At 34.6% G+C, this 24,568-nt stretch overlaps 5 protein-coding genes and 1 non-coding gene across 9 annotated transcripts; 4 read left to right on the forward strand and 2 right to left on the reverse strand.

Annotated features, from left to right (window-relative positions):
• Positions 1-1,966: 1,966 nt before the first annotated feature.
• ZC13.11 lies at positions 1,967-2,113 on the reverse strand. The gene has a single exon (NR_070369.1). It is a non-coding gene; the product is annotated as an Unclassified non-coding RNA ZC13.11 (non-coding RNA).
• Positions 2,114-4,914: 2,801 nt separating this feature from the next.
• Positions 4,915-6,488, forward strand: F35H12.6 (Movement protein). The gene is made up of 3 exons (NM_001383524.1): positions 4,915-5,041; positions 5,552-5,775; positions 6,220-6,488. The coding sequence occupies exons 1-2, from the start codon at positions 4,952-4,954 to the stop codon at positions 5,738-5,740; spliced, it is 279 nt and encodes a 92-aa protein (NP_001370708.1). The 5' UTR covers positions 4,915-4,951; the 3' UTR covers positions 5,741-5,775; positions 6,220-6,488.
• A 1,003-nt stretch (positions 6,489-7,491) lies between these two features.
• On the forward strand, positions 7,492-9,915 carry sel-12 (Presenilin sel-12). The gene is made up of 7 exons (NM_075774.7): positions 7,492-7,552; positions 7,623-7,813; positions 8,118-8,327; positions 8,373-8,692; positions 8,754-8,837; positions 8,887-9,093; positions 9,516-9,915. The coding sequence occupies exons 1-7, from the start codon at positions 7,499-7,501 to the stop codon at positions 9,782-9,784; spliced, it is 1,335 nt and encodes a 444-aa protein (NP_508175.1). The 5' UTR covers positions 7,492-7,498; the 3' UTR covers positions 9,785-9,915.
• A 106-nt stretch (positions 9,916-10,021) lies between these two features.
• F35H12.5 (uncharacterized protein) lies at positions 10,022-11,802 on the forward strand (the record flags this gene model as incomplete). The annotated part of the gene is made up of 6 exons (NM_001029460.4): positions 10,022-10,069; positions 10,219-10,356; positions 10,411-10,716; positions 10,759-10,838; positions 11,148-11,233; positions 11,281-11,802. The coding sequence occupies 6 exons, from the start codon at positions 10,022-10,024 to the stop codon at positions 11,694-11,696; spliced, it is 1,074 nt and encodes a 357-aa protein (NP_001024631.1). The 3' UTR covers positions 11,697-11,802.
• A 19-nt stretch (positions 11,803-11,821) lies between these two features.
• Positions 11,822-16,136, reverse strand: pifk-1B (Phosphatidylinositol 4-kinase beta). The gene is made up of 12 exons (NM_075776.8): positions 15,982-16,136; positions 15,430-15,553; positions 15,265-15,382; positions 15,015-15,217; positions 14,384-14,499; positions 14,104-14,334; positions 13,872-14,000; positions 13,636-13,824; positions 13,317-13,543; positions 13,062-13,261; positions 12,881-13,006; positions 11,822-12,116 (listed from the first exon to the last, which is right to left on the reverse strand). Exons 1-12 carry the CDS (start codon positions 16,132-16,134, stop codon positions 11,932-11,934), a joined length of 2,001 nt encoding a protein of 666 aa, NP_508177.2. The 5' UTR covers positions 16,135-16,136; the 3' UTR covers positions 11,822-11,931.
• A 446-nt stretch (positions 16,137-16,582) lies between these two features.
• tbc-11 (Rab GTPase-activating protein tbc-11) lies at positions 16,583-23,886 on the forward strand (the record flags this gene model as incomplete). 4 transcript variants are annotated; one of them, NM_075778.5, is made up of 19 exons in its annotated part: positions 16,583-16,680; positions 16,993-17,061; positions 17,112-17,188; positions 17,236-17,364; positions 17,424-17,490; positions 17,542-17,757; positions 17,817-17,928; positions 18,177-18,263; positions 18,594-18,757; positions 20,573-20,726; positions 20,780-20,970; positions 21,121-21,486; positions 21,905-22,048; positions 22,096-22,184; positions 22,232-22,406; positions 22,490-22,861; positions 23,356-23,492; positions 23,548-23,658; positions 23,710-23,886. In NM_075778.5, 19 exons carry the CDS (start codon positions 16,636-16,638, stop codon positions 23,795-23,797), a joined length of 2,793 nt encoding a protein of 930 aa, NP_508179.2. The 4 variants fall into 4 exon arrangements, with proteins under 4 accessions (NP_508179.2, NP_001360743.1, NP_508178.2 ...); NM_001373217.4 differs by having other exon boundaries at positions 16,590-16,680; positions 20,774-20,970; positions 23,710-23,882; NM_075777.7 differs by having other exon boundaries at positions 16,636-16,680; positions 20,780-20,982; positions 23,710-23,797.
• Positions 23,887-24,568: the final 682 nt, after the last annotated feature.

Below are 24,568 nucleotides of genomic sequence, written 5' to 3' on the forward strand. Positions count from 1 at the left end.
TTCGAAACTTCTTTGGCGTGAAGTGTTTTTGTCTGGAACCGAGCTTCAGCTCACCAATTAACAATAGCTGTTTTGGAAAATAGTTGTTTTTGAAAAATAGAGGAGAAGTTAGTCAGTACCTCATTCTTGCTTTCTTCATCTTTTCCAGGTCAGATTTTTCATCTCAGCTATCAGAAATTGTGTTGTATTCAATTTTTTTTGATCCGTACTTCACTTTTCGGTCAGTGCCTTACTCTTGTGGTTAAAACATTCAAACTTTTTGTGCCAGTGCAGTCCAATATTTTTGGTCACAGCTTTTCATATTATTTTTCTAAATAATGCTTATACATATATTCTCCGTTTTTTCATCCATTTTTTCAGACAGAATCAGTCTACATAATTAGCAAGTCTAAAGGATCTGAAATTAGGTTTTTCGTATGCTTGCCTGCTCCATTTTAAAGTAATGCAGAATGATCAATGAACCTGGCCTATGAAATGTAAGATATCTAGGTTTTGAAAATTTTTACTCTTAGGAAATGTCTAGAACATTTCTTAACTTTTTTAGTATTAAGCGTGAAAAAGTTAAATTAATATGCATCTTTTTCAAAAGGTTCAGTCAAAGAATGCCAAATAAAAAAAAACGCATTTTTAGTAAATAATTTAGGCGTGTTCTAAACCTTACAATGTTGCATACAATTTATTAACTGGCGCTACTCCGCCTAAATAGTATTACCTAGACAGGTATATTACCTACCTGTGCAACTTTGAGTTTCTGGCCTAAAATTTTACATGCCTATGGATACTGTGCCAAAAATGGCCTTACGGCTCAGGTGCTCAACCTGAATGAAACGCATTTCCTGAAACTTCACAGGAACATCTCACAACTTGACAAAACATTTTAAGTTCAAATTTTAAAAAAGCTATACAAGATAAATCTGTCAATCTCTCTGCTTTGATTTCCTATTCTTTTAAATTTTGTTAATCTCCTTAACACGCGATATTTCCTTTTTCTCAAACAATGATGCGATAAGCATACAAATAGGAACATTTTCTATAAGTCTCCAACGAAAATTAGTTAATTGTCACTACTTTGTTTTTGCTGCTTTCTTCCGCAATAAGTTGGCTTTCAGCATCTTAATGGAATTCTGAATGAGTTTTGTTTATAAACTTGTTGATCTACAAATTGTAAACAATTACGTGATTTTTGTTTGACCAAAAATTCAATTTGAAAAAAAAACGTTCATAAGTACCAGGAAAATTTACGTAAAAACAAGAAAATTCCCCCAATTTTCAGATCTTTCTTATGGCTAGATTTTGAAGCTTAAGTTTTTAATAATGTTGTTTTTATTTTTTAAAGTACAAAAACAGCAAGGCACACAAATCGATGTCCGCAATTGCATAACTGATACATTATTGCACTTACCGATTTTTATTTAATATTCACGGTACCATCTGAAACTCCGTAAAACAATACTCCAGGGTTACTGTAAATAATGTCGTGTTTAAATTACCAAAACGTTACAATGAAGGATTCGTATAAAAACATAGAATGGTTTCTAAACAAAACTGTAGCTTAGATTTTTTTTTAAATTAAAATTTAAATGAAGATAGCACTAATCTGACTATAATCCACAAACAAATACAAATTGAAAGTATAATTGAAATTTTTGAAAGTTCTACTGATTTCGTAACATAAAAAAATTTGGTCTGGTCTCAATTTTGCGGACTCCTTCTGGACTAATAAAATTATGTAGAATATTTTTTCATATTAAAATAACTGCCAAATCAAAGAGACATAATTTTAACTCTACCCTATACTCAGATTTAGTAAAGTCAGAAATTAAAAATAATCAAAAAGTAATATTTGATCCTTCTACCTAAAAAAATGCAGCATTCTAATTTTAAAGTAAGCGAACCTTGCTTCCTTCCGGAGCAAACAAGTAGTAATATTTCATGTTGCTCTCAAAAGCGCGGGAGGAAAATGAGAAGAAAAACATTCATTCGCATTCCATATAAGCATTGCAAGACACATTAATTGAAAGTAAACGAGATGCGAGAAAACGAAAGACGACATGGAGCTGCGTGAAGGAGTGTTGTGCCGTCGAGAGGGGAGAAAACCGGAGGCGGCAAGAGAGCTTGAAGAAAACCTGCATTTTCTGTATATGTCTGCTCACTGCCTTCTTGCCCAGAGAACGAAGATGAGGAAAAAGAAGAAGAAGAAGAAGTATCACATGATTCAAATCCTTCTCTAACTCGCATATGTAATCTAGATATACGGCCCCGAGCACGCCGTCTTTTTTATTCTAATTTCTATATCTAGTGGGTGGCAGCCCAAGCACAACCATTCGTTTTGACATTTATTCATTGAAGCTTGTCTAGGTTTTTCCAAGGTTTGGCTAGCGACTTCACTTGGTTGGGGTACTGTAGGTAACCTACATGTTCCATTCTAGCATTTCATTTTTCAGTTAACTATCGCAATATGTGTTTTCGGTAGATTTCTGCAAAGTCTAGATCTGCTCTATTTGATTTAAAAAGTGGGATATATAAATCACTTGTCAAATGTTCTTAACAGAAAGTTTTTAAAAAAAGTAATTTTTGAAAAACGAGGACTATCCCCTTTATTTCGATAAAGATAACTTATACTTGTTAGGTTTGTTTGCAAATTGTAGGGTTGATTTTCGTATTTCTATGCAGCTACATAATACAAAACATTGTACCTTGCGTGACCAGTTGTAAATTTTTTGCACTATTCAGCCAGGTACACTCCAAATAAAAATTTTCGTCACACCCAACGTTATATTCTGGAATAATGTTAAAATCGGGATGCTCGAATGATATCAAACGTCTACATCTACAGGGTTCCGTGTTATGCTTATGTCGTAGTTAGCGCGGCGCTCTGTCACGTCCAGGTAAACATTGCGCACCGCGAAACCCGGTAGATATCCGGCTTTGACATTACTTTTGGTCCCGATTTAGGCATTATCCCTAAAAGTTACTTTCAAAGAGGACTTGTCAAAGTTTTTCGGATTTGTACGCGCTGCAGTTATACGATGAGAATTTATGCGCAGTAGGTTTGAGCTTTCCTAAGAATAAGAGAACCTCAGGGTGCTGTAACTACTTTTGATTATTGCCAGAGTTTTTTGTAAACGGCTCATACCGTCTTAACCGATAGTATTAATACAAAAACAGTTTTTTTTTTCGAAACTCACAATAAATTTAAAAACCGTAGTTAAAAACTAAAAAATACCTATACACAACTTCTCCTAGTTTTCGAAATATATTTGTCAGAGCAGAGAAAAACTATAAGTAAAACATATAAATCTTGCCTCAAGTTTTAACAAAATTCCCGGATTCATTATGCCATCAAATCAATTTAGTATTTAGTTATGACTGAAAAGTCAACTGTCTTATATAATTGCAAATTGTGTAATTTGATTCGCTTACTTTCTATCTACTATAGCTATAAAGTTTAAAGGTAAATTTATAAATTCAGGCTAAAAAAAACTCGGATAAAATGCCAAATATTTGAAGAGATCCTAACGACTATTAGTCGAAACAAATTGCACCTCCTTTCCTTGACGTCAAAACAAATTGGTCGTAAAATAACCAGATTCTTGCAACCTTGTGTTTATTTTTTCCGAATTAAAATTAACGCATTCTATTTTTTAAGAAGATTGATTTTAAAAGTGTTGTGAAATTGTTTAATGAGATAAGTTTTGAAGTAATGTATTGAATTCCCAACTGAAAAATTTAATTTTAAAAACTTGTTCATGTTTCAACTTTTGTAGAAGTCCACAACAAAACAATAACGCTGCATCTTTAAAAAAAAATTCAAAAAGTCACCCTGGTTTGGTTTCTTTTCATGCAAAATTGTTTTCTTTTTAGGATTTGATTTCTATTGTTTCTTGTGTACTTCCGGTTGAAACAGGAAACAAAACGTCTATTGGAAGTGCGGCGGCAGATTTATTTTTTCATTTTTCATGTCATCTTTGGTTGCTTTGTAGAAAATCATAGAAAAGCAAGTAGCTTACATTTTCTAATAGAAATGCTGTCTCACTGGTGTATTGAGATACTTTTAATTAATTTCAAACATATATTTTCGAAAAAACGAAAACAATAGAAGATATTGCAGTTTTACTTGTGACTTTTCTATAGTTAAAATGAAAAGTTAATTTTGTCAGTGCATTTGATGATTTGGTCAGTGCATATGCCTTCTTTTTGTCAGTGCCAAAGATTTTCGGGTCAGTGCTTATAATCATTTTGTCAATGCAACGGTTTTTATCTCCGTTTTCAAAAAGTGTGTTTTTACCACTAGTGGGAAAAACGACAATTTACAAGCTAATTTAACAACAAGCTTTTAAATCTTAAATCCACTACCATTTCTAGAACCAGTGAAGATTCTTGAAAAGTCCGCAAAAAAAACTAATATATGCGTGTTTGTCCAAGGTATAATTAAAGCCTTCAAGTATATGCCCACGGGGCCTATGCTAGACGCGGAAATATATCAAATTGTGACGCTTTTTTTCCACGAAAAGCGATCAGACATATGTTTGGTGTCTTTTTTGCTGCTCCCCTTCCGAATTTATTTTAAAAATAGTAATAATATTATTCGGTAAAGAAATTAACCGAAAAACTAAACCCAAAGAGCGCTTGGTTTTTGCTGAAAGAATTTTAGATTGTTTTCTCTATCGCCCGGCTGGAGCTCAATTATTCTAGTAAGCTAGTGAAATTTATAAGAAGAATTGTGCGTTTTTTCTTCATTTCAAAAATACAACCTAACCACCGAAAAACCATTTGAGCGTAATAAAGTTTTCTCTATTTCTTTCTCATTTCCTGTGACTCTTGACTCAGGAGACACTACTCCCATTTTTAGTACTTCACGTTTTATTTCCTGCTCACAATTTCTGTTTTTTTTTTAACACGACTATTTGTTATAGGTTACGCGGCAGGATGGTTGTGAGCTGACCGAAATATGGAAAGTTATCAAAGTGGACAGTACAGCGAGTCGGACTCGTATTCACACGAGTACAGTCTGAATACTGTACAAAATGGATTAGCTGGGGTAGGTTAAATTTTGAAAATTGATTAAGGGTGAATTACAAAAACAATTTCCGTTTCTAGACCTTGGAAGATACTCACTAGGTGGCTTTTAAAAAGGCAGTAGTAGTGTATTTTAGAATTTTTCAATTTAGTATATCATTTTGAGTGTATATCCACAATTCGAAAAGTGGAACTGATAAACAACAATGGCCTCTTAGGTCCGCCCTGATAGGCACAATTTTGTCATATTTATTTGAAAAAAATCGAACTACTAGATTCCGTCTTCAATTTTTCTTGAAATAAATTGTGTGCACCTTGCTATACATACATACATATAATTTGTATACTAAAAAATAATTAACATTTCTTAATCCACAAACAGTCGCCAGCTTGCTTCAATTAAAATGGAAAAGAAAAAAATCGAATATGTTACATTTTTTTCTTATTAGTATTGCATGCGAAACAAGAGCGTCGTCGAAGAGAAAATCAGAAAAATCAAAAAATCGATCAAAATAGCTTTGTAATTTTCCAGGTTCCCATGTGGGCGATATGGTCATTTGTCATTTGTGCTGTATTAATAATTGCTGTGCTACTGCTCGACTACTGTGTGATCCGGCGCAATGCTTTAGGGAACACTTGCTGCACAAAAGCCCGTCAAAAACGCGGAACCATCAACGCGGCTCACCAAAAACGATCGACCAACATGTTGCTTAATGTATGAAGAAAGATCTTTTCGGATTTTGAAAATCAAATTACGTTAGTTTGACAGAAGCGAACGTACTTATTTCACTTTTTTCGGTAGCCCTTCAACCAGTCCAACCAATCACTTGATTTTTTTTTATCGTGACTAGAATGATCACTTTTTATTAAAACAAATGTTTGTATTTAAATCCTGCATGTTTGTACAAATTTTTGTTATTTTATTTTAAGACTTCCCAAGTTGGAAAGATTAATGCAAACATGCAAATTCAAGTGAAAGTCTCCTAAAAAACTTGAAGTTAAAAATTGCATTTTCACATGCATTTTCTAACCAACTCAACAATTATCTATTTAATAATTTATTTATATCACCCCTGTCACTTTTTTTCCCATTCAATATTATTTTTGTTTCCGAAAGCAGCTTTTGAAAGTTTAACATTATCAAAATTTTAATGTTGTCTTATTCTGAAATTTCCAGTTATAATAACTAAAGTTTTTTAGAAATTGAACCGAAACGTGGCTCAATTGGACCAAGATGTATAGAAGTTCACAATGCTCAACGATGCACAAATCATTGGCTCCTCGGACATAATCAAAATCGAAACCAAATTTTTTCTTTTCACATTCCCATTTTCCTTTTATTTCAGAACACATTCCACGGTTTAAATTCAATTTACATTTTCATTTGATTTCTGTTTACCTGACACGATAAAGTGTACAAACATCACACGAAGCTTTCATTAGCTCTTTAATAAAATATTTGACAATAATTGTGCATCTGGTAATGCGTTTTAAAAGAATAATCTAATTAGAGTTTTGGATGAAAGTTGTATTAAGATTTACAGCTGTGTCAGTGTCATTCAAAAACATTCCATACATTTTTCAAACCTTCCATAACATTTCACAATTTTCTAGAACGTCCTAAAAATGTCAGAAATTTGCTGAAACTTCCGAAAACAGCCGGAAGTTTACAAAAGCTCCCATACATTTTCAGAACTTACTTCAATATTCTCCATATCCATATTTTTTAAAAATGGCTGTGCATTAAGCTCATCGTCTATTAAACTAAAAGAGGTCATATTATATTTAGTTTCCAATGCCAAAAACTCCCTATCCCAGGTTTTCACAAAAATATGTGAAAGACTGAGGAAATCTTAAAAATAAACGTCCAACTTTCATAGCACCCCTCTGATCTTTGACAATTTTTTAGATAGAGCTAAAGATATTACTGAAAACATTTTATGATGGTTTTTTAAAATTATGTATGTTTTCATGTCTGAGTTACTAGTTTTCCATTACAAAAACTTAATTCTGATGTGACATTTATGAAAATTGCCGACCATTGCAATAAAAAGACACAATAATTTGAATAACAATGACCTCAATATGATAACATTTTCAAGGAGGCTATAGCAAAAACGTTATTGTCGTTATACAGGATCACTAGCTCAGTGCATTTAATAGTTGGTCAGTGACTTTATTTTTCAGTCAGTGCGCACATCTCGCCCCATGTTCCATACTGGCAATCTGCACTCAACAGTTTTATTCTTCATTAATGCACGTAAACAAATGATGACGGCCCGACTCGTTGAAAAGGGATACCTCCTATTTCTCTACTACCTCTACTCTCTATACCCTCCTTCTTGGCCGCGGACTAGGTTTCCTCTTCCTCCTTTTCACCCTGCTCAGGGTTGACACACTTTATCGATTCTATTAATTAGCTCTTTCACCTTTTTTGTGACATTTTTAAATATTAAATTAAGTTATTTGAACGTTTCAGATGCCTTCCACAAGGAGACAACAGGAGGGCGGAGGTGCAGATGCGGAAACACATGTAAGTTATTTAGACATTTTATTTTTCTCAAGAACTAAATTGTTAAAATTGCTACAATGCATTGTTTCAGACCGTTTACGGTACAAATCTGATAACAAATCGGAATAGCCAAGAAGACGAAAATGTTGTGGAAGAAGCGGAGCTGAAATACGGAGCATCTCACGTTATTCATCTATTTGTGCCGGTGTCACTATGCATGGCTCTGGTTGTTTTTACGATGAACACGATTACGTTTTATAGTCAAAACAATGGAAGGCATTTGTAAGTTTTCTAAAGAATTGATTGATTAAAAATATTTGATTTGTTTTATCAATTTGCATCTGTGCAATCGCACTCTTTGTCAGTGCAAAATAATTTTTGGTCAGTGCAAAATAATTTTTGGTCAGTGCATTGGTATTATGGTCAGTGCATTTGCAAGTCTGAGCTTTAACTATTTTCGTGGTTTTAATTTTACTCAATTTTCTATCAATATTTCTTTGGAAAAAAGTTGAAGATTTACTCTGGAAATTTCGAAATAAACTGTAAATGGAAAAATCAATCAACACAAACTTTGAATTATTTTCAGACTATACACTCCTTTTGTCCGGGAAACAGACAGTATCGTTGAGAAGGGATTGATGTCACTTGGAAATGCTCTCGTCATGTTGTGCGTGGTCGTTCTGATGACAGTTCTGCTGATTGTTTTCTATAAATACAAGTTTTATAAGCTTATTCATGGATGGCTTATTGTCAGCAGTTTTCTTCTTCTTTTCCTATTCACTACAATCTATGTGCAGTAAGTTGATATATTACTATTCTCATAAAAATATCAATGTTGCAGAGAAGTTCTGAAAAGTTTCGATGTGTCTCCCAGCGCACTATTGGTTTTGTTTGGACTGGGTAACTATGGAGTTCTCGGAATGATGTGTATACATTGGAAAGGTCCATTGCGTCTGCAACAGTTCTACCTTATTACAATGTCTGCACTAATGGCTCTGGTCTTTATCAAGTACCTACCAGAATGGACTGTGTGGTTTGTGCTGTTTGTTATCTCGGTTTGGGATCTGGTTGCCGTGCTCACACCAAAAGGACCATTGAGATATTTGGTGGAAACTGCACAGGAGAGAAACGAGCCAATTTTCCCGGCGCTGATTTATTCGTGTAAGTTTCCTAATTTATGGAATTAATATTCATGACGTTTCAAATTCTAAAACATTTTCAGCTGGAGTCATCTATCCCTACGTTCTTGTTACTGCAGTTGAAAACACGACAGACCCCCGTGAACCGACGTCGTCAGACTCAAATAGTGAGTATCACCTAAAATTTTCGAATTTTTATTCCAAAACTAATTTCAGCTTCTACAGCTTTTCCTGGAGAGGCGAGTTGTTCATCTGAAACGCCAAAACGGCCAAAAGTGAAACGAATTCCTCAAAAAGTGCAAATCGAATCGAATACTACAGCTTCAACGACACAAAACTCTGGAGTAAGGGTGGAACGGGAGCTAGCTGCTGAGAGACCAACTGTACAAGACGCCAATTTTCACAGGCACGAAGAGGAAGAGAGTGAGTGAAAAACGTGCTGAAAAAGGGCAAAAGGGGATGTATTTTCGCAAATTTTACTCGAACTTTCTCACTTCTAACTCAAATGTTTTTTCTTGACAGCACAAAACGAAAATATTGCCGTCTACGTTCGGTATCGAAATACCCCCTGCAATTTTCATTCGTTTTTTTTTCACTGTTTCAATTTTTCTCAACTTTTGAAGAGCAATGCCGCCCACTCAGCTGAATATATTTTGTTCATTTAAAGTTCAAAACTTTTCAGTTAATAGATTCAAGAAAGATCTCAAATAAACTTGCAAGCTTGCCACTTGCGCTAGTCACGAAAAAAAGGATTTCTTCAATAACCCTCTGTTCATATTTTTTTTAACAATAATTTTTCATCTCTTCATATTTTGATATGTTTTGCAACAAAAAAATGATTGCAGGAGGTGTGAAACTTGGTCTGGGCGACTTCATTTTCTACTCTGTTCTCCTCGGCAAGGCTTCATCGTACTTTGACTGGAACACGACTATCGCTTGTTATGTGGCCATTCTTATCGGTCTCTGCTTCACTCTTGTCCTGCTCGCCGTCTTCAAACGAGCACTCCCGGCTCTGCCAATTTCCATTTTCTCCGGACTCATTTTTTACTTTTGTACCCGCTGGATCATCACCCCATTTGTTACACAAGTCTCTCAAAAGTGTTTATTATATTAATTCTCTGTTTTTGCCATTTCTTTGCATCATCAACTTTTCGATTATATCTTGAGCGATCTCAAAGCTTTATTTTACATACCTATTTATTTTTGAACTTTGTCATTTAAGTTATATAAATAATTTATTAAACGTTTCTGCTATTTTTTTTTCATTATTCTTGATCCTATGCTTACAGGTGCTTCAGATTCCTTTTTTGCTTTAGAAGTATCATCAAAGTGTTTATTTAAAGTATTTCAGATGTTTTCTTCACGTCATATTTTATCAAACGTTCGTCCAATAATAAAGGTAAGTTAAGGTAAGTAGACATATTCAGTTCCAAAGTTGGAAAATTAGTGAAACAACATTTTTTATAAAGTAGTTGAAATACATAGTGAATTTCTTGTTAAATTAAAAATGTAGCAGAAGTTGGGATAAATTAAAAATTTTACTTTCAGAATCTAGACCTGACCAGAGGGTTTTCCGACAGGAAAACAAAATATTTTGACTTGAATGACCTTATCAAAACTGTAAATGTTACCTACAAGACTGGAGTAAACCTGGAGGAAACCACAACTGTCGAGTCAAAATATGTAGTAAGTTTTTTTGTTTTTTTTTTCAAAAAATTAACCTTTAAATTATTGCTTCAGGATGTCACACCTTCATCAAACACAAAAGGAACCGTAGTGACACTATCAGGATCACCTGGTACACATAACGATTTTAAGTACATGAAATCGTTTTTTGAGCAGAAGAAAATTCGCTTAATTTGCACCAACTATCCCGGGTCGGAATTTGTAACGGGTGGCTTGCACAATAGTTATACAAATCAAGATCGAAATTCGTACATGAAAAGTTTAATGGAAACACTGGAGTTGAAAAATGTAAACCGACTTATTATAATGGGACACTCGAGAGGCGGAGAAAATGCACTGCAACTTACAAGTATGTTATCGGTGAGTTGTCTGAAAAGTTTCTTCATAAAACCTTATGTTCAGAATGATGAGAACTGGCCACTGGTTGGGGCAGTGATGATCAACTCGCCAGGGTTCGCTCCGCATAAAGGAATCAGTAAAAGGTATGTACCCGATTTTTTCCTTAGTCTACCTACTGAAAAAACTGCTTGCTGTGGCATCAGCTTCAGTTCATCTACTTTGATTCCTTAGCAAATACTTTTAAAACGATGTTTATATCAATGTGAAAATACAGTAAAGGTTACATTTCGGTTTAATTAAAACAGATATTTTTGGAAAACCAAAGCTGAAATTTTTACAAATCATTTGTAATTTGTATTAGTGGCCACATCCCACGAATGAGCAAATTCAAAACTTGGAAAACTAGCTAAACTAGCTGTTCAAAAATTTAAAGAAATTAACAAGTTTTACAGAATGGGCACTATAAACTTCATTATATCTTTGATCAAACGTCACAACAAAACCATCAACTCAATCCTTCATCCAATTTTGCATTATTGTAAGATCCCCACCCCCTTCCCTCCAAAGATTAATATAATATTTTAGTCTACAACAATCTCATCGGTTTGCGTGTTTCTCATGGAAAAGTAGCAGCCGCTGCAATTCTGCCTATGCAAACTTTTGCCTTTGACGAGCAAAAACTTTCAATTGACGATCTACGTGCAAAACCTGGAATTCGCGCGTTCTATGGTTACGGATCTAAGGATTTTTTAATTGATGAGCATCAATCGGAAGAAGTTGCGATGTACTTTTCTGAAGAAGATCATTATGTAATTTCCAACAAACAAGACGCGGAAAAAGCTATTAAAGAAGCCAGGAAAAGCTTTACAACTGGAAAACAATTTGTCACAGCAAACTTCAAAGAAGAAGGTCACTTTCTGCAGAAGACATATCCCGAGTTTATTGTAGAAGTTGTGGATTCTATTTTTGATGCTGACAAAGAAGTCGATACCAAAATTTAGATGCATGTGTAAATTTAGATCATATAGTTTGATGGATAGAATTATGAATTTCGATTGTTACTCTCTGTGTGCCTTGCCAGCAAGTTGATAAACTGGTACTTTAGAATATGAAAAAGTGATTTTTTTTTAATTGACAACAATTCATTCATGTGCATTCAATTTTCATCACAATAACAAGAATAAGCGATATGAGATTCTTAACCAATTTGAAAGACTAGTAAATACCTAACCGGACTCAATGGATTCCATTTGTGTAATATTGAAACGAGTCGTAAAACCGTGTTGTGTAACTATCCCGAGAACCTTCTACAAGCGTGTCGACGAGTTGTTGGAGCTGCTCGTCAGTGCTGCTTACATGGAATCTAGCTTCTAGAGCTCGAACAGTCTCTGCGCCAGCACGGAAGCATTGCATTTTTGATCCTGAAACTTTTTTAGTTAATTATCAAACAACTGAAAAACCCCCTCTTTACGGAGTTTCGCTAATATTTTGGTTTTTCACAAGCTTAAACCACTGAACAATTTTTCTGCGGCACAGTGATAAAGATTAAACTTTTATTTTGGACTAGTTAAAACCGAATCTTTACTTCACACAGCACTACTGTTTTTACTACGCACTGGCCAATAAATTACGCACTGACGACAATTACCACGTTCTGTTTAACTATCATTGTTCAGGCCAAAACAATTAAACACAATATGAAATGACTGAAATTACTTAACACTGACCAAAGCTATGATGCACTGACCAAAAATATGATGCACTGACCGAAAATATGATGCACTGACCAAAGCTATGATGCACTGACCAAAAAATTATATGCACTGACCAAAAAAATTAGATGCACTGACCAAATTTACGACGCACATATCATTATTACTTCATAAAACTTGCTACATTTTACAATGACAAGATCAGTTAAGCATATTTCAAATTTTGAAAACTAGAGCTCACTTGTTTTTGGCCCCTGTTCTATTGAAAATTAACAAACAAATTCTACCTATTTTTTGTGGCACAAAACCCTGCCATTTCCCTCTACCAATTTCATTACGAATTCAGCATTCGTTCTACTGCTTAGTCAGGTTTCATCCAATTATTAGTAACGTAGTCTCGCTTTTTTCTTCATCTCGGGCGAGCGGTACTAATAGCATGCCGAGAATGAGAATTGGCATGTGAAAAACCTCACCTGCAGACATAATTTCAGCGAGCGATACAATCCGTCGGTGGTGTTTTCTCGCTGCCATTAATCCACGGAGTAGCAAACTTTTGAAATACAGAAACATGTCGCTGTCGATCCCACCCATCACATCAACTGGAGTTAATTTGAAATTAGTATTTGAAATACTAAAAATTCAGGCAAAACTTACTAATTTCAGTTGTCAATTTAAATGGCGCTGTTTCAAAACCCAAATTTCTAGGAGACGAGGAAAGCAAAAAACCATAATCAATATGGATCAAGTGACCGTCCATATCCAATAAAATGTTTCCATTGTGGCGGTCTTTCAATTGCAGATAATAACTGACAAGGCTATAGGCCGCTGTGCTTTGAATGAAGTTTTTCTGAGCACTGAAAAAAGGTAAAATTGAAGAAAAAATGTGAATCAAAATATTTTTCAACGTACTTCACATAAGTTTCACTATTCACAGGTCCAAATACATTTTCAAAGTGATGTTTCAGCGATGGTGTCGTTACATTTCCATTCATACGAAATACGTTAGTCAGATGACGTTTGATTTGGTGAAGAGACAGAGTATCTAAGACCGGCTCAATGAGCCCTGCGTCAGAGCCAATACATACTATTTTATAGGGGCGAAGGTATAGTGGAACACCCTCTTCGTGCCAGAGATCCTGAAAAAAAAAAGAAAATAAAGTTTCAATTTCTAAATAAAGGTACCGGCTCAACAGTCTTACGTGCATTATATCCCAAGTCTTACACTAACCTTAAAAGTAAACAAAAGTTGCTGTGCAAACGCTTCCTGAGAAAGATCGTCTCCGGTCTTCACAATTACAGGAATCAAATCCCATTTCTGATGATTCTCATAACGACTCGAACCTCGAATTCGAGCCTTCTTCTCCGCCCAAGACTCGGCAAACACTGCAATCGATGGATCCGTCGAGTCGTGGTAGCTCTGAATTCAGAATGACAGTTCAAATACAAAATTGGTGGATAACTCACTTTATTTTTCAGAAGAACACTCTCACTTTGTGATTTTTTGATTCTTGGCTCGACTGATGATAGTGTCTTGATGTTGGAGTTGTAGTTTGGAGACGAACGAATCACTTCCGCAAAGAACACGTAAGGTACCTGAAAATCAAAAATTGTGAAAGACTGGTTGGTGATAATAAGAAACGTTTAGCAAAAAATTATTTGGACTAAACTTTCCGAAATCAAAATTTAAACCACTCACCTTATCTTTACTATTCAACACAGCACTCTCATTAACACAAATATTGAACATTGTGTTCTCAAAATCAAATGGAATCCACACCGAGTTGGGCAGCATTGAATTCAGCATGCTAAGCTCTGATTGAAGCGCGATCGTTTTTTCCTGTTTAGAACTTAGCAAATGATGCTCTGTGAGCTTCACTCCAATATAGACAAGGCGACCGATAAAGTTCTGTTGGTTGGTGAGAAGTTTCTAAAAAATAGTAGCATACCGGTGAAATTTGATCATTTTTTAAACCTACCGTGCTGATGGGACCACAACGAGATTTTTCATATGAATCATGCTCCGCTGTTAATGTGGACTCTTTCTGGATCGCAGCCCGTGCAAGTGCTCCAGCGCTTTTACCGTAACTTGAGCCTGAAAAATGATGGAGTTGAAGCACACAACAAAAACCATAATTCCTGAATTTGTCTTGCATGCAAAACTATTTTTTGCTTAGTCAGTAAGGGGGATCAAGCGTCTCATAGTTTTAAAATGTAATCGATGTATAAGAATCAATGTATGAAAATTATTCTACAAGCGGTATGTAAGCACTAGCTGTTTTTCTCAAAAAAAAATCGATGTCATCAATTATATTCTACAAAATACAAGTTATAGGGTTATTCAAATAGCGTCGGAAATCTAAAAAAATCTTTTAAAAAAAGACGTTACAACTGTAATAAAATACATAGAAAAACATGTATCTTAATGCAGTTATGTCGTCATAAATGTATTTAAATACATTTTGCATCATAATTTGAATAACCTTATTAGAGCAAGACTATTAAATAGTACATACCATCTTACTAAAGCTTGCAAGATTTATAGAGGAATTACTGTATGTTGTTATACAACTGTTAGAAATTCCAAATAATCTTTTTGTTTCAACTCACCAACTGTCCAATTGGTTTCTTCAAGCCGGTCTAACGACAAAGTGATCATATTATCTGCTGATTGAGAGGTTCCTGGGACGTTACTCCTACTCAGTAGGCTCTTCAGCATGAGTGCATGATTTTCATATTTGTTTGGAACATTTTTGGTGAAACAATTCAGGAGCCAAATGCACAAGACGGTGAACTGAGCGTCCTTTTTATTTCTAGAAGTAAAGAAAAGATCTTGAATCAAAGTTGATATTCCACCCACCTTTCTTCAATATATGCATGGGACACACTCGCTGCATCAACTTTAGTCACGTATAAGTACATTAATTGTGGAAGGTAGAAATCCAAGTCTTTCTCCGGCAAGTCAAATAATCGCTTTCCTGAAGTGTAAGTCAGTTTTATGACAATTTTTAATGTTTTTTCGTACCGAGAAACGTCAGACTAGGCTTATCTTGTATAGAGTTTAGGTACTCAACCGCCATTGGAGCATTGAAACTTTCTGAGGAGATGAGCCGCATTGTCCAACTCTGCCTATCATGTGTTGGTTTTGTCTGAAATGTTTTTCATAGAAAAGTTGATTCGCGTTGAATTTTTGCACGTCGACTTTTGGCATCTTCTATTTTTTGAACATTGTACACTGGCCAAGTATTTTTAAAATTGATTTGTTTTCAAAAAGAAAAAAACAGAATAAAATTCAAACTGAAAAGGCATTTTTAATTAGGATTACTTAGTTTCACTTTTTAATTTTTCTGAAAACTTCTTAAAAGTAGCGCTTTTTTTTGCGAAAAAGTCTGGTTTTTGAACAATTTTGAGTGAAATCAGATACGAAAAAGGTCGATAGTTGCAAGCTTTACTAACTTAGAAAACATTTCTTAGGTTAAGATTAAAAGCTATTAAAAGTGACTGGGCCAGTTGGAAAGTGAAATAATATTTCATCAAAACTATCGAAAATGATTTTTTCCAACAAAAAAAACCTCACCGTATCTTCCTTCTCAATTTCAATTTCTTTGTCGCTTGTATCATTCTCCCCAACAATAATCGTTCCATCCGCCAAATTTTTCGCACTTTGCGTCGGCACATCTGTCAGATCGGGTTGCTTGATAGTGTATTCCACATCGCTTTCGGATTTCATTTCTGAATTTTCAATAGATAGGTGACAACAAATCAATTTTTCTGTGAGAAATTGCACGAAAAAAGTTAAAAAACAATAAGAATAACTGATATCTGTCACGCGTAAGAAACAACAGTGAAGGTGTGGGCAAACTCGCTCCGCTGGACTGGGGGACGCATAAGGGTATACACAAAAAATTGCGCGAGAGAGGGGAGAGGTAGCAGAGAAAAACATCAAACACAGTCATTGTTTGTTGTTCTTCCTCTTTTCTTTTTTTATTTTTGTTTCCCACTGAACTGTATTTTTACTCTTTTTTTTTCAACGTTTTTTAAAAACAAAATATTCAAGTTTTTGAGAAATTCATTATCTAAAGTTTGAACGCTGATATCGATTTTCTCTCCACTTTATTCTAAATGACCTTGTTATTTGTTTTAGGCGCAAGCCAAAATCGATTTAAAAACTATTTTCATTTTAGATTTTTTGTTAAAAGTACAAATTTCAACGGAGCATAATAGTCAGTAAATGGAGGATTTTAAAGATTTCACAGAAGTTACACAATTTACAAATGTAAGTCTTTCAATTAAATTTTTAAGAAATGGAATTGACGTTTCAAAAAATTATCAAAACTGACATATAATAACATAAATTCGTTTCAATAAAGTGAATACAGTTTCGTCAGTGACATTAAAATTCTGGTCAGTGCAATTATAATTTTGGTCAGTGCAATTAAACTTTTGTCATTGCAGTTAGTTTTCAGTAAACTTACATAACTTTAGAAATGATAATTATATCAAATCTAACTTTTAAAAAGTTAAATGAACATTTTGGGCAAAAATATAACAACACGAATTTTGAATCCAAAAAACTTACAAATTACAGGTTCAATATCTCGGTTGCTCACAGCTGGTCAATAATGATAATGACAATGAGATGAAAGCACTGATGAAGGTAACTTTTGATGAAACTCGCAAGAAAAATAATAAACACATTATATTCAGGTGCTCGATGAGCAGAAAGGAGCACAAACAATTAACGTCACCCTAGTTGTTCCGCATAATATTTCTGGCACAGTGAAGTAGGCTGATAAAAAAATGATAGAAAAATATTGTATATTTTTTACAGATTGATTGATGCACAAGGGAAAGTGCTTTCTTCGTTTTCACTTGTCAATATTCGATTTTGCATTCGTGGAGAAAGCTCCACTTCACAAAATAATTGCTTTGGAATTTCATTTACTCATAAGATTAGTGTGTGAGTTTTTCGTTATAATGTGTAAAATTTAGAATACAATTTATTCAAATTGTTTACAGAGGAGAGCATAACTCATCAGATATTCTACATCAGTGTCATGTTTTTCGGACAAGTAAAGCTGAAACGGTATTCAAAATTTTAATTTTAGTTTCATTTCTAAATCAATAAATATTGCAGGCGGCCAAAGCCCTTTACTCATTCTCCTACGCATTCTCCAACAAAAATGTGTCATCTGAATCGAACCGGTTAGAATTTCAATTTGAAAGTATTTTGGAGGTCAAAGAGAACGATGGAACTGTTGAGAAGCCCAGCTGGAAACTGTGTCCTCAACATAATGGGGTGTTCAAAGTGCGACGAGATCGAGAGAAGAAGATTGTTGTTCAGTTGAGACAGGTAGCTAGAAAGAAAACAGTTAACTTTTACTTTAGAAAATGAAAAAATATATATCTTAGATTGACGGATTTCTTCTTAACATTAAAAAATGTTTCGGAATGTTATTGGCAGCAGGGAGGAACTTGAGACACTCAGATTTACAATTGCTAGAAATGGATAGAAATGCAACAGGTGGGAATTTTAAAAAAGAAATCGAATTGCAGTACAATGTTTCTAGTTAAATTTAGAATGTGTTAAATGATCAAAAAATATGATGCACTGACAAGTTTTTAAAGCACTGACCAAAAATGCAACTTGCACTGACCAAAAAATGCTCAAACAGATTCAAATAAAGAAACCTAAATGTTATCATTGAAAATTTTTTTAAAAACATTACTGATAAAGTCAAATAATTAATTACTGAAATAGTCAAATTGCAGGCACTGACTCAGCCGTATTCGTGATCGAAGCCAATTGGGATCCGCGTGTGCACATGTTCGAAGTGTTAAACACGGAGACGCCGAGAGGTGGGAGTTTTCTCTTCGTTTATTGATTTCTCATAAAACAATCTTGTTCTCTTGTCGATTGTGTTACACAAACATAGGCTACACTTACATACTCTATTGATATCTATTTTTACATGAAGTCATACGAATTTGTTGGTTTTCACAGACTTGTAAATCGATTTTACAAAATATAGTTAGGCAGTAACGGAAGGATTTTCATTTAAGTTTGAAATACAAAACAATTTAACTCTTAGAAAAGCTAAAATATCTTAGAAAAAACAATATAACTATATTAGAAACAAAAAAAAATGAAAAGCAGCAAGTACCACTTCCAAATCATTACACTTTTAGACACACGAGTGTTCATGACAGTGGCGATTGATGTTATTGTCTCGGAAATCAGTGAACCAATTCGATTCTCGATGGAAGCAATGTCACGTGTTTTTCATGAACACGAACGATTCTATAAAACACCACAAACGGTGGTTTCTGAGGAATTTACACTAGTTTTGGAGGTGAGAATTCGTACTGAAAAGCTTCTTGAAACACATGGAAACATGCTGCTCAAGTCAGTGCCAATTGACTTTGCGTGGCAGTTGGAAGGTGTATACTTTCTCCCAACACCTTCAGTCAGGTTTTAATCATTGTTTTCCGATAGAAAATGTGGAATTTTTTTATTACTAGAATACACGGAATTCGGGTTTTTGAAGAAATTTTTGGTGGAATACTGGGTTTTCCGCTAAATGCACTTTTTGTTTTTGGCGATAAATGAAAAGTTTGCCAGACACATGGGATTCTGTTCTATATCGTGATTTCCAAGTAAATTTAAATTTTTTTGATTACTCCGAGAAAGATTGTAGATTGATAAAAAATGTGCCAATTTTAGTATATATAATATTTCTTTTTTCAAACGTTTTCAAATACATTTCGAGAATGTTGTTTGATATATCGAACAGACAAATCTGGATTTTTACAAAACTTTAAGACATTTCGAGCTGTTTCTTTAGATTGAAAACCTTAAGAATTGCCATTTTTCTTTATAAAAGTCTTCTGAACGCCCACTTCTTTTTTAGAATTGCTCCTAACAGTTTGTCATAACTACTTTCAATTTAAGTCAACATCTGACCAGTGATAATGATCATCTCGTCCGACTCTATGATTGAAAAGAAAAGTGAATCGAACAAGTCACGAGAAACGTTCCAACATAACAGAGAATCAGACGGGAAAAGAAAATATCGGGGGCCTCTCTCTCTCCCACCTCTTTCTATTTTTTCAATAGCCCCCTCACCAGTCCGTTGGCTTTTGCTCTCAAACTGTTTGTGAGAATCTTTTTGCTCTTTATGAACTATTTTGTGTAGAGTCGTAGTTTTGTGTAAATCCTAAAAAAATTTCTGTATAGCTTCTGATTATCTGCGGCGTAAAGTTCAATCTCTTGATCAAAGGTATTATAAAACGTAACAAATCAAACACCGACTAATTTGAACTTTTCCTCATCACTCTGAGTACGTGTAAAATTGTAGTTTTTTCACCACAATGTAGTAATTATGTTTTTGAAGGTTTCCAATAAGTTTCAGAAAACTTTTACAAAAAACATTTTAACCATGTAATAATTATATATCAACTTTGTTTCTATTTGAAAAAATTGAAATTTTGCACTTTTGAAGTTGGGGTTTTTTAAATGTTGTTAGATTAAAAAAAAAAACGATACTTGTGTATTACCGCCACACAGTTTAAAATGTCGTCCGTTTCAGTTGAACGTGATATGCATTTTTTGTTTCGCTTTAGTCCAACATTATTAATTGATTATTTTTTAAACCTAAGAACACAAAAAAACAACAAATTTTAGTTTCTGTTAACTTAAAAATTTAACTCAAAAAGCGAGTCATACTCAGGTGCCAAAAAACTTTAGTTGAACTATCATGGCAAATAGAAAAGACTATATGAATTTCACTCATATTTTTCAACATAAACAAATTTCTTATACTTTTTGTTTGAAAAAACTTTTTCCTAGCTCTAGTTCTATGGATTTGTCGAAATATGCAAATTCAAAAGTTATATCAAATTTCAAAATTTATATCAAAGTTATGACAACCTGCTCGTTTGAAAACAAATTTGCTATTTTTATTAATTACGAAAAAATTATTTTTATTTTTCTGAAAAGGTTTCTTATCCATAACCTCAAATCAGAAAATCAAAATTAATATTACCCAAAAAACAAAGATCATTTAATAATTGTCACCCTTCATTTGTTTATTTGAACAACCAACTTCTTTCCCTTTGTTTAATATTTTCATTATGTCAACACCCAACATATTGAATTTTGTTTTCAGAAAAGCTGCGATCAATCGGATCCCAACGACCGGAAGCTTACGTTCATCTCACTGGAATCGGATAGCGATCGTAAAAGATCAAAGCAAAATCTTGGCAAGAGCCCATCCAGAATGCCCACACAACTTTTGCATCCAACAGGCGATGATGAATCAGGTAGAGACGGTCGATTTCAGAGGCAATCTTCAACAAATCCGTGAAAGATTCAGATTGTGACGAACCATTGTTGTCGGGCTCGGGAAAAGTTTCACAGGAGTGCAAGGAGGAGCACTTGGAGATGTGGGATCAGTTGATTGAGAACTGGGATCAGCAGAGTGATCGGCCGCAGAAAATATCGGAACTTGTGTTGGATGGGATTCCGGATAAGCTTCGTGGACGTGTCTGGCAACTTTTATCAAATGTAAGAATTTTGGTAATGAGTTTTTTTTGTTGTTAATTTATCCCATTCTGTTGACTTAATTAATTATCAAAAATTTATCAATAAAAAATGGAGTCCATTCTTTATTTTAAAAAACTTTAAAACTAGTTATTTTAATATCATAATTTCCAGGCGATTGACCAACCTGACCTTGTGGAAAAGTACCACATTTTCTTATCGCAACCATGTCCTTCTGAACAAGTAATTATGAGAGACATCCATCGGACATTCCCGGCTCACGACTATTTCAAAGAATCTCAAGGAAAAGGGCAACAGTCGCTGTACAAAATCAGCAAAGTCTACTCCCTCTACGACGAGGAGGTGTCCTACTGTCAAGGGCTCTCATTTCTGGCAGCCAGTTTATTGTTGCACATGCCGGAAGAGCAAGCGTTTTGCACACTTGTCAAAATTATGTTTAATTATGGATTGCGTGATTTGTTTAAGCTGGGATTTGACAATCTGCATTTGCGCTTTTTTCAACTTACCGCTTTATTGAAGGTGAGTGTGGTAATACGCACGTGGAGTCAGAGTGTCGCATTTTGGTTTGATCTACAAAAATTGCCGGAATTTAGACGAAGGTTTCTCAGCTAATTTTGCATCGTCAAGAGTGTGCTGACGTCTCATTTTTTGGGCGAAAAATTCCCCCATTTTTTATTGATCAAACCTCAATGGGACATCCTAACACTACGTGAATACATACACTTCAAGAGACTAAAAATAATTCACCCTGTGAGGCTTTTTTATTAGATGAAAATATTGGATCCCTTGCTAGGCTTCTGAGAATGTAATACTACTCTTCTTGGTCGACTTTTACATTATTATTTAGATTATTAATTGGTTGCTCACCAACACATTGAATTATCTAAAAAAAAATTACGCAACATTGTAAAACTTCAGAATTTTGTGAAATTTCCAGGATTATATACCTGATCTTTCGCATCACTTGGAACATATCGGCATTGAAACACATATGTACGCATCTCAATGGTTTTTGACGCTTTTCACCGCAAAATTCCCACTTCAAATGGTGTTTTTCATTTTGGATTTATTTTTGAGTCAGGTAAGTATTTTTTTAGAATAGGATCAGTTAAGAATATCTATCTTCAGGGAATGAACACGATCTTCCATATATCACTTGCATTGCTCGATGATGCAAAGACCGATCTTTTGCAGTTAGATTTTGAGGGAACCCTAAAGTAAGACTACCTGCAATTTGCAAATGAATCAATAAAACTATTTTCAGATACTTCCGTGTGTCCCTTCCCCGCAAATACCGTACCGAGGCGTCGACCAAGTGCCTGATTCATAAAGCCGTGAAATTCCGTTTGAATCATAGCAAACTCGAAGTTTACGAAAATGAATATAAACGCATTAAGGAACTGGAACGGGAAAATGAAGACCCTGTGTTGAGGATGGAGGTAAGTCAATTTTTTAGCAAGAAATTTCCTCTTTTGGCCTAGAGAAACACTTCTGAACGCAAAACGCAATTTTTGATTTTCAGAAAGAAATTGGCCGTCACCAAGCGAACACTTTACGCCTCGAGCGGGAAAACGACGACCTGGCACATGAGCTGGTGACCAGTAAAATCGAACTTCGACGAAAATTGGACGTAGCTGAAGATCAAATTGAAACGTCTGCAAACGCGATTGAACGGCTCACACGACAAAATATGGACATCTTGGAGGAGAATAAGAATTTGATGAGAGAATACGAGCAAATCAAGGAAATGTACAGACGGGATGTGCTGAGGTTGGAAGAGAATGGCTCGAGAGCCGAGAAACTGCTGGCGGAGTATAAGAAGCTGTTTTCGGAGAGGAGTAAACGAGCCGAGAATGAGAGGGAACACTTTGAGGTGCAGAAGAAGGCGATTATTGTGAGTTTTTTTGTTAGTTGGAAAAGTCCACATAGACCAAACTGGAATAATATCGGTTTCTTTGAGAGCGATCTGACATTATTTGAGTTCTACGCCACGTGTTGTCAGGCTGTCCCCTTACGGTTTGACCTAAAAAAAATGCGGGAATTTTCTCGCCCAGAAAAATGTGACTTCAGCACGTTCTCTGCGTTTCAACTCTCGCATTTTTTGTAGATCTACGCATAACAAACCGAAATGAGACACTCTGGCACCACGCTTATACTCAAACTACTTGTCGACGTAAAAGTTTTAGAACCACCAGAATTTGCGCGCCAATTCAAACTTTCAGCAATATCAAGTTGCCCATGATTATGTGCGTTCTTTAATAAATGTTCCCTTGCCAACTTATACATGATCAGATTTCAAATAACTCAATATTTTTCTAATATCAATATCACACCAAATTATGAACTGTAAAATTGCCAAAAGTGTAGAGAAAAAAATTCATGTTCCAGGCAAGAATCTCCGACTGCGACAAATGCTGGCCAGCAGTTTGTGAATGGGAGAAGAATCGGAGTCCAGTGCATTCGGCTTCCACACCAACCGGACCAGATTTGCTCACGAAATTGGAGGAACGAGAAGATCATATCAAGTTTGTGATATCATTTTTAGTATACTAATTCGCTAATTGCTAAACTTTTTTTCAGAAATCTCGAAATCGATCTGGCACAAACGAAACTATCATTGGTGGAAGCCGAGTGCCGCAATCAAGATTTGACGCATCAGTTGATGGCTCAAAGTGAAAGTGATGGGAAGAAGTGAGTGTTAGAAGAGTTTGTGTATTTGCAAATAAAATTTAAAAATTTCAGATGGTTCAAGAAAACAATCACGCAGTTGAAGGAAGTTGGTAGCTCGTTGAAGCATCATGAACGATCGAATAGCTCAGTGACGCCGTGAACAAATTTTAAATTGGTCATAATTTATTTATTTATTTTTATCTGCTTTGTGAATATATTTAAATGAAAAGTTTCAGATTTTTATTAAATTTGGTGCATTTTCTGAATTATTAGTACAATTTAAGAGGATACGGTGTTGATCAAAAAAACTCAAGTAGAGTAGAAAATTATTTTTAGTAGATGAAAAAACTTTTCAGTAAATTTTCGAACTCTTTTTCTTCACATTATATAATTGTTAGTATGGTGTGCTAATTTTGTAAATTAAGTTGTCAATTAAATTTTGAAAAAAAGTTATACGTTCCACCTGAACGAGGATTGATATACGTTCCTGAGCACATTTAAAGTTTTGGTGGCACATTTTTTTTGTAATATTAAGTTTGTAATTTGAAAGTTACATGCATGAATTTCTGTAATTTTTATATATGGAATAACGCATTCAACTACTCAGTTGTGAGCTCGGAAGTGGTGGAACTTCAGAAAATAAAATTTCCAGAAACCAATCTTCGGAACCTATACCCTCATGATTCTGTAGCATGTAATCTCCAAAATGCATGTGAAAGATCACATTCCATCAAATTTTTTATGTACTTTACAAAAAAATGTACTTCCTTTTCTTTTCTTTGCATACAAAAATTGTCATTCGGATAATGCATTCAATTTCATTTTGTCATCGCATTTTCCATTTTCTCCCGCCATTTTGCTTTCTTTTCCAAATCCCTTCCCCAATCTTTTCGTTTCTACCCTCCAAAGAGACGAAGGAAGATTTCCTGAT

The sequence above is a fragment of the Caenorhabditis elegans genome, chromosome X (assembly GCF_000002985.6).
Source record: "Caenorhabditis elegans chromosome X".
NCBI classification, from domain to species: domain Eukaryota; kingdom Metazoa; phylum Nematoda; class Chromadorea; order Rhabditida; family Rhabditidae; genus Caenorhabditis; species Caenorhabditis elegans.

Coding starts and splice junctions, on each gene's coding strand:
- F35H12.6 (NM_001383524.1), top strand. CDS start 4,952: ATGGAAAGTTATCAAAGTGGACAGTACAGCGAGTCGGACTCGTATTCA. Junction 5,042..5,551: donor TACAAAATGGATTAGCTGGG/GTAGGTTAAATT, acceptor GTAATTTTCCAG/GTTCCCATGTGGGCGATATG.
- sel-12 (NM_075774.7), top strand. CDS start 7,499: ATGCCTTCCACAAGGAGACAACAGGAGGGCGGAGGTGCAGATGCGGAA. Junction 7,814..8,117: donor CAAAACAATGGAAGGCATTT/GTAAGTTTTCTA, acceptor AATTATTTTCAG/ACTATACACTCCTTTTGTCC. Junction 9,094..9,515: donor CAGGCACGAAGAGGAAGAGA/GTGAGTGAAAAA, acceptor AAATGATTGCAG/GAGGTGTGAAACTTGGTCTG.
- pifk-1B (NM_075776.8), bottom strand. CDS start 16,134: ATGAAATCCGAAAGCGATGTGGAATACACTATCAAGCAACCCGATCTG. Junction 14,500..15,014: donor AGAAACCAATTGGACAGTTG/GTGAGTTGAAAC, acceptor ATCATTTTTCAG/GCTCAAGTTACGGTAAAAGC. Junction 12,117..12,880: donor CGCTGAAATTATGTCTGCAG/GTGAGGTTTTTC, acceptor AAAAAGTTTCAG/GATCAAAAATGCAATGCTTC.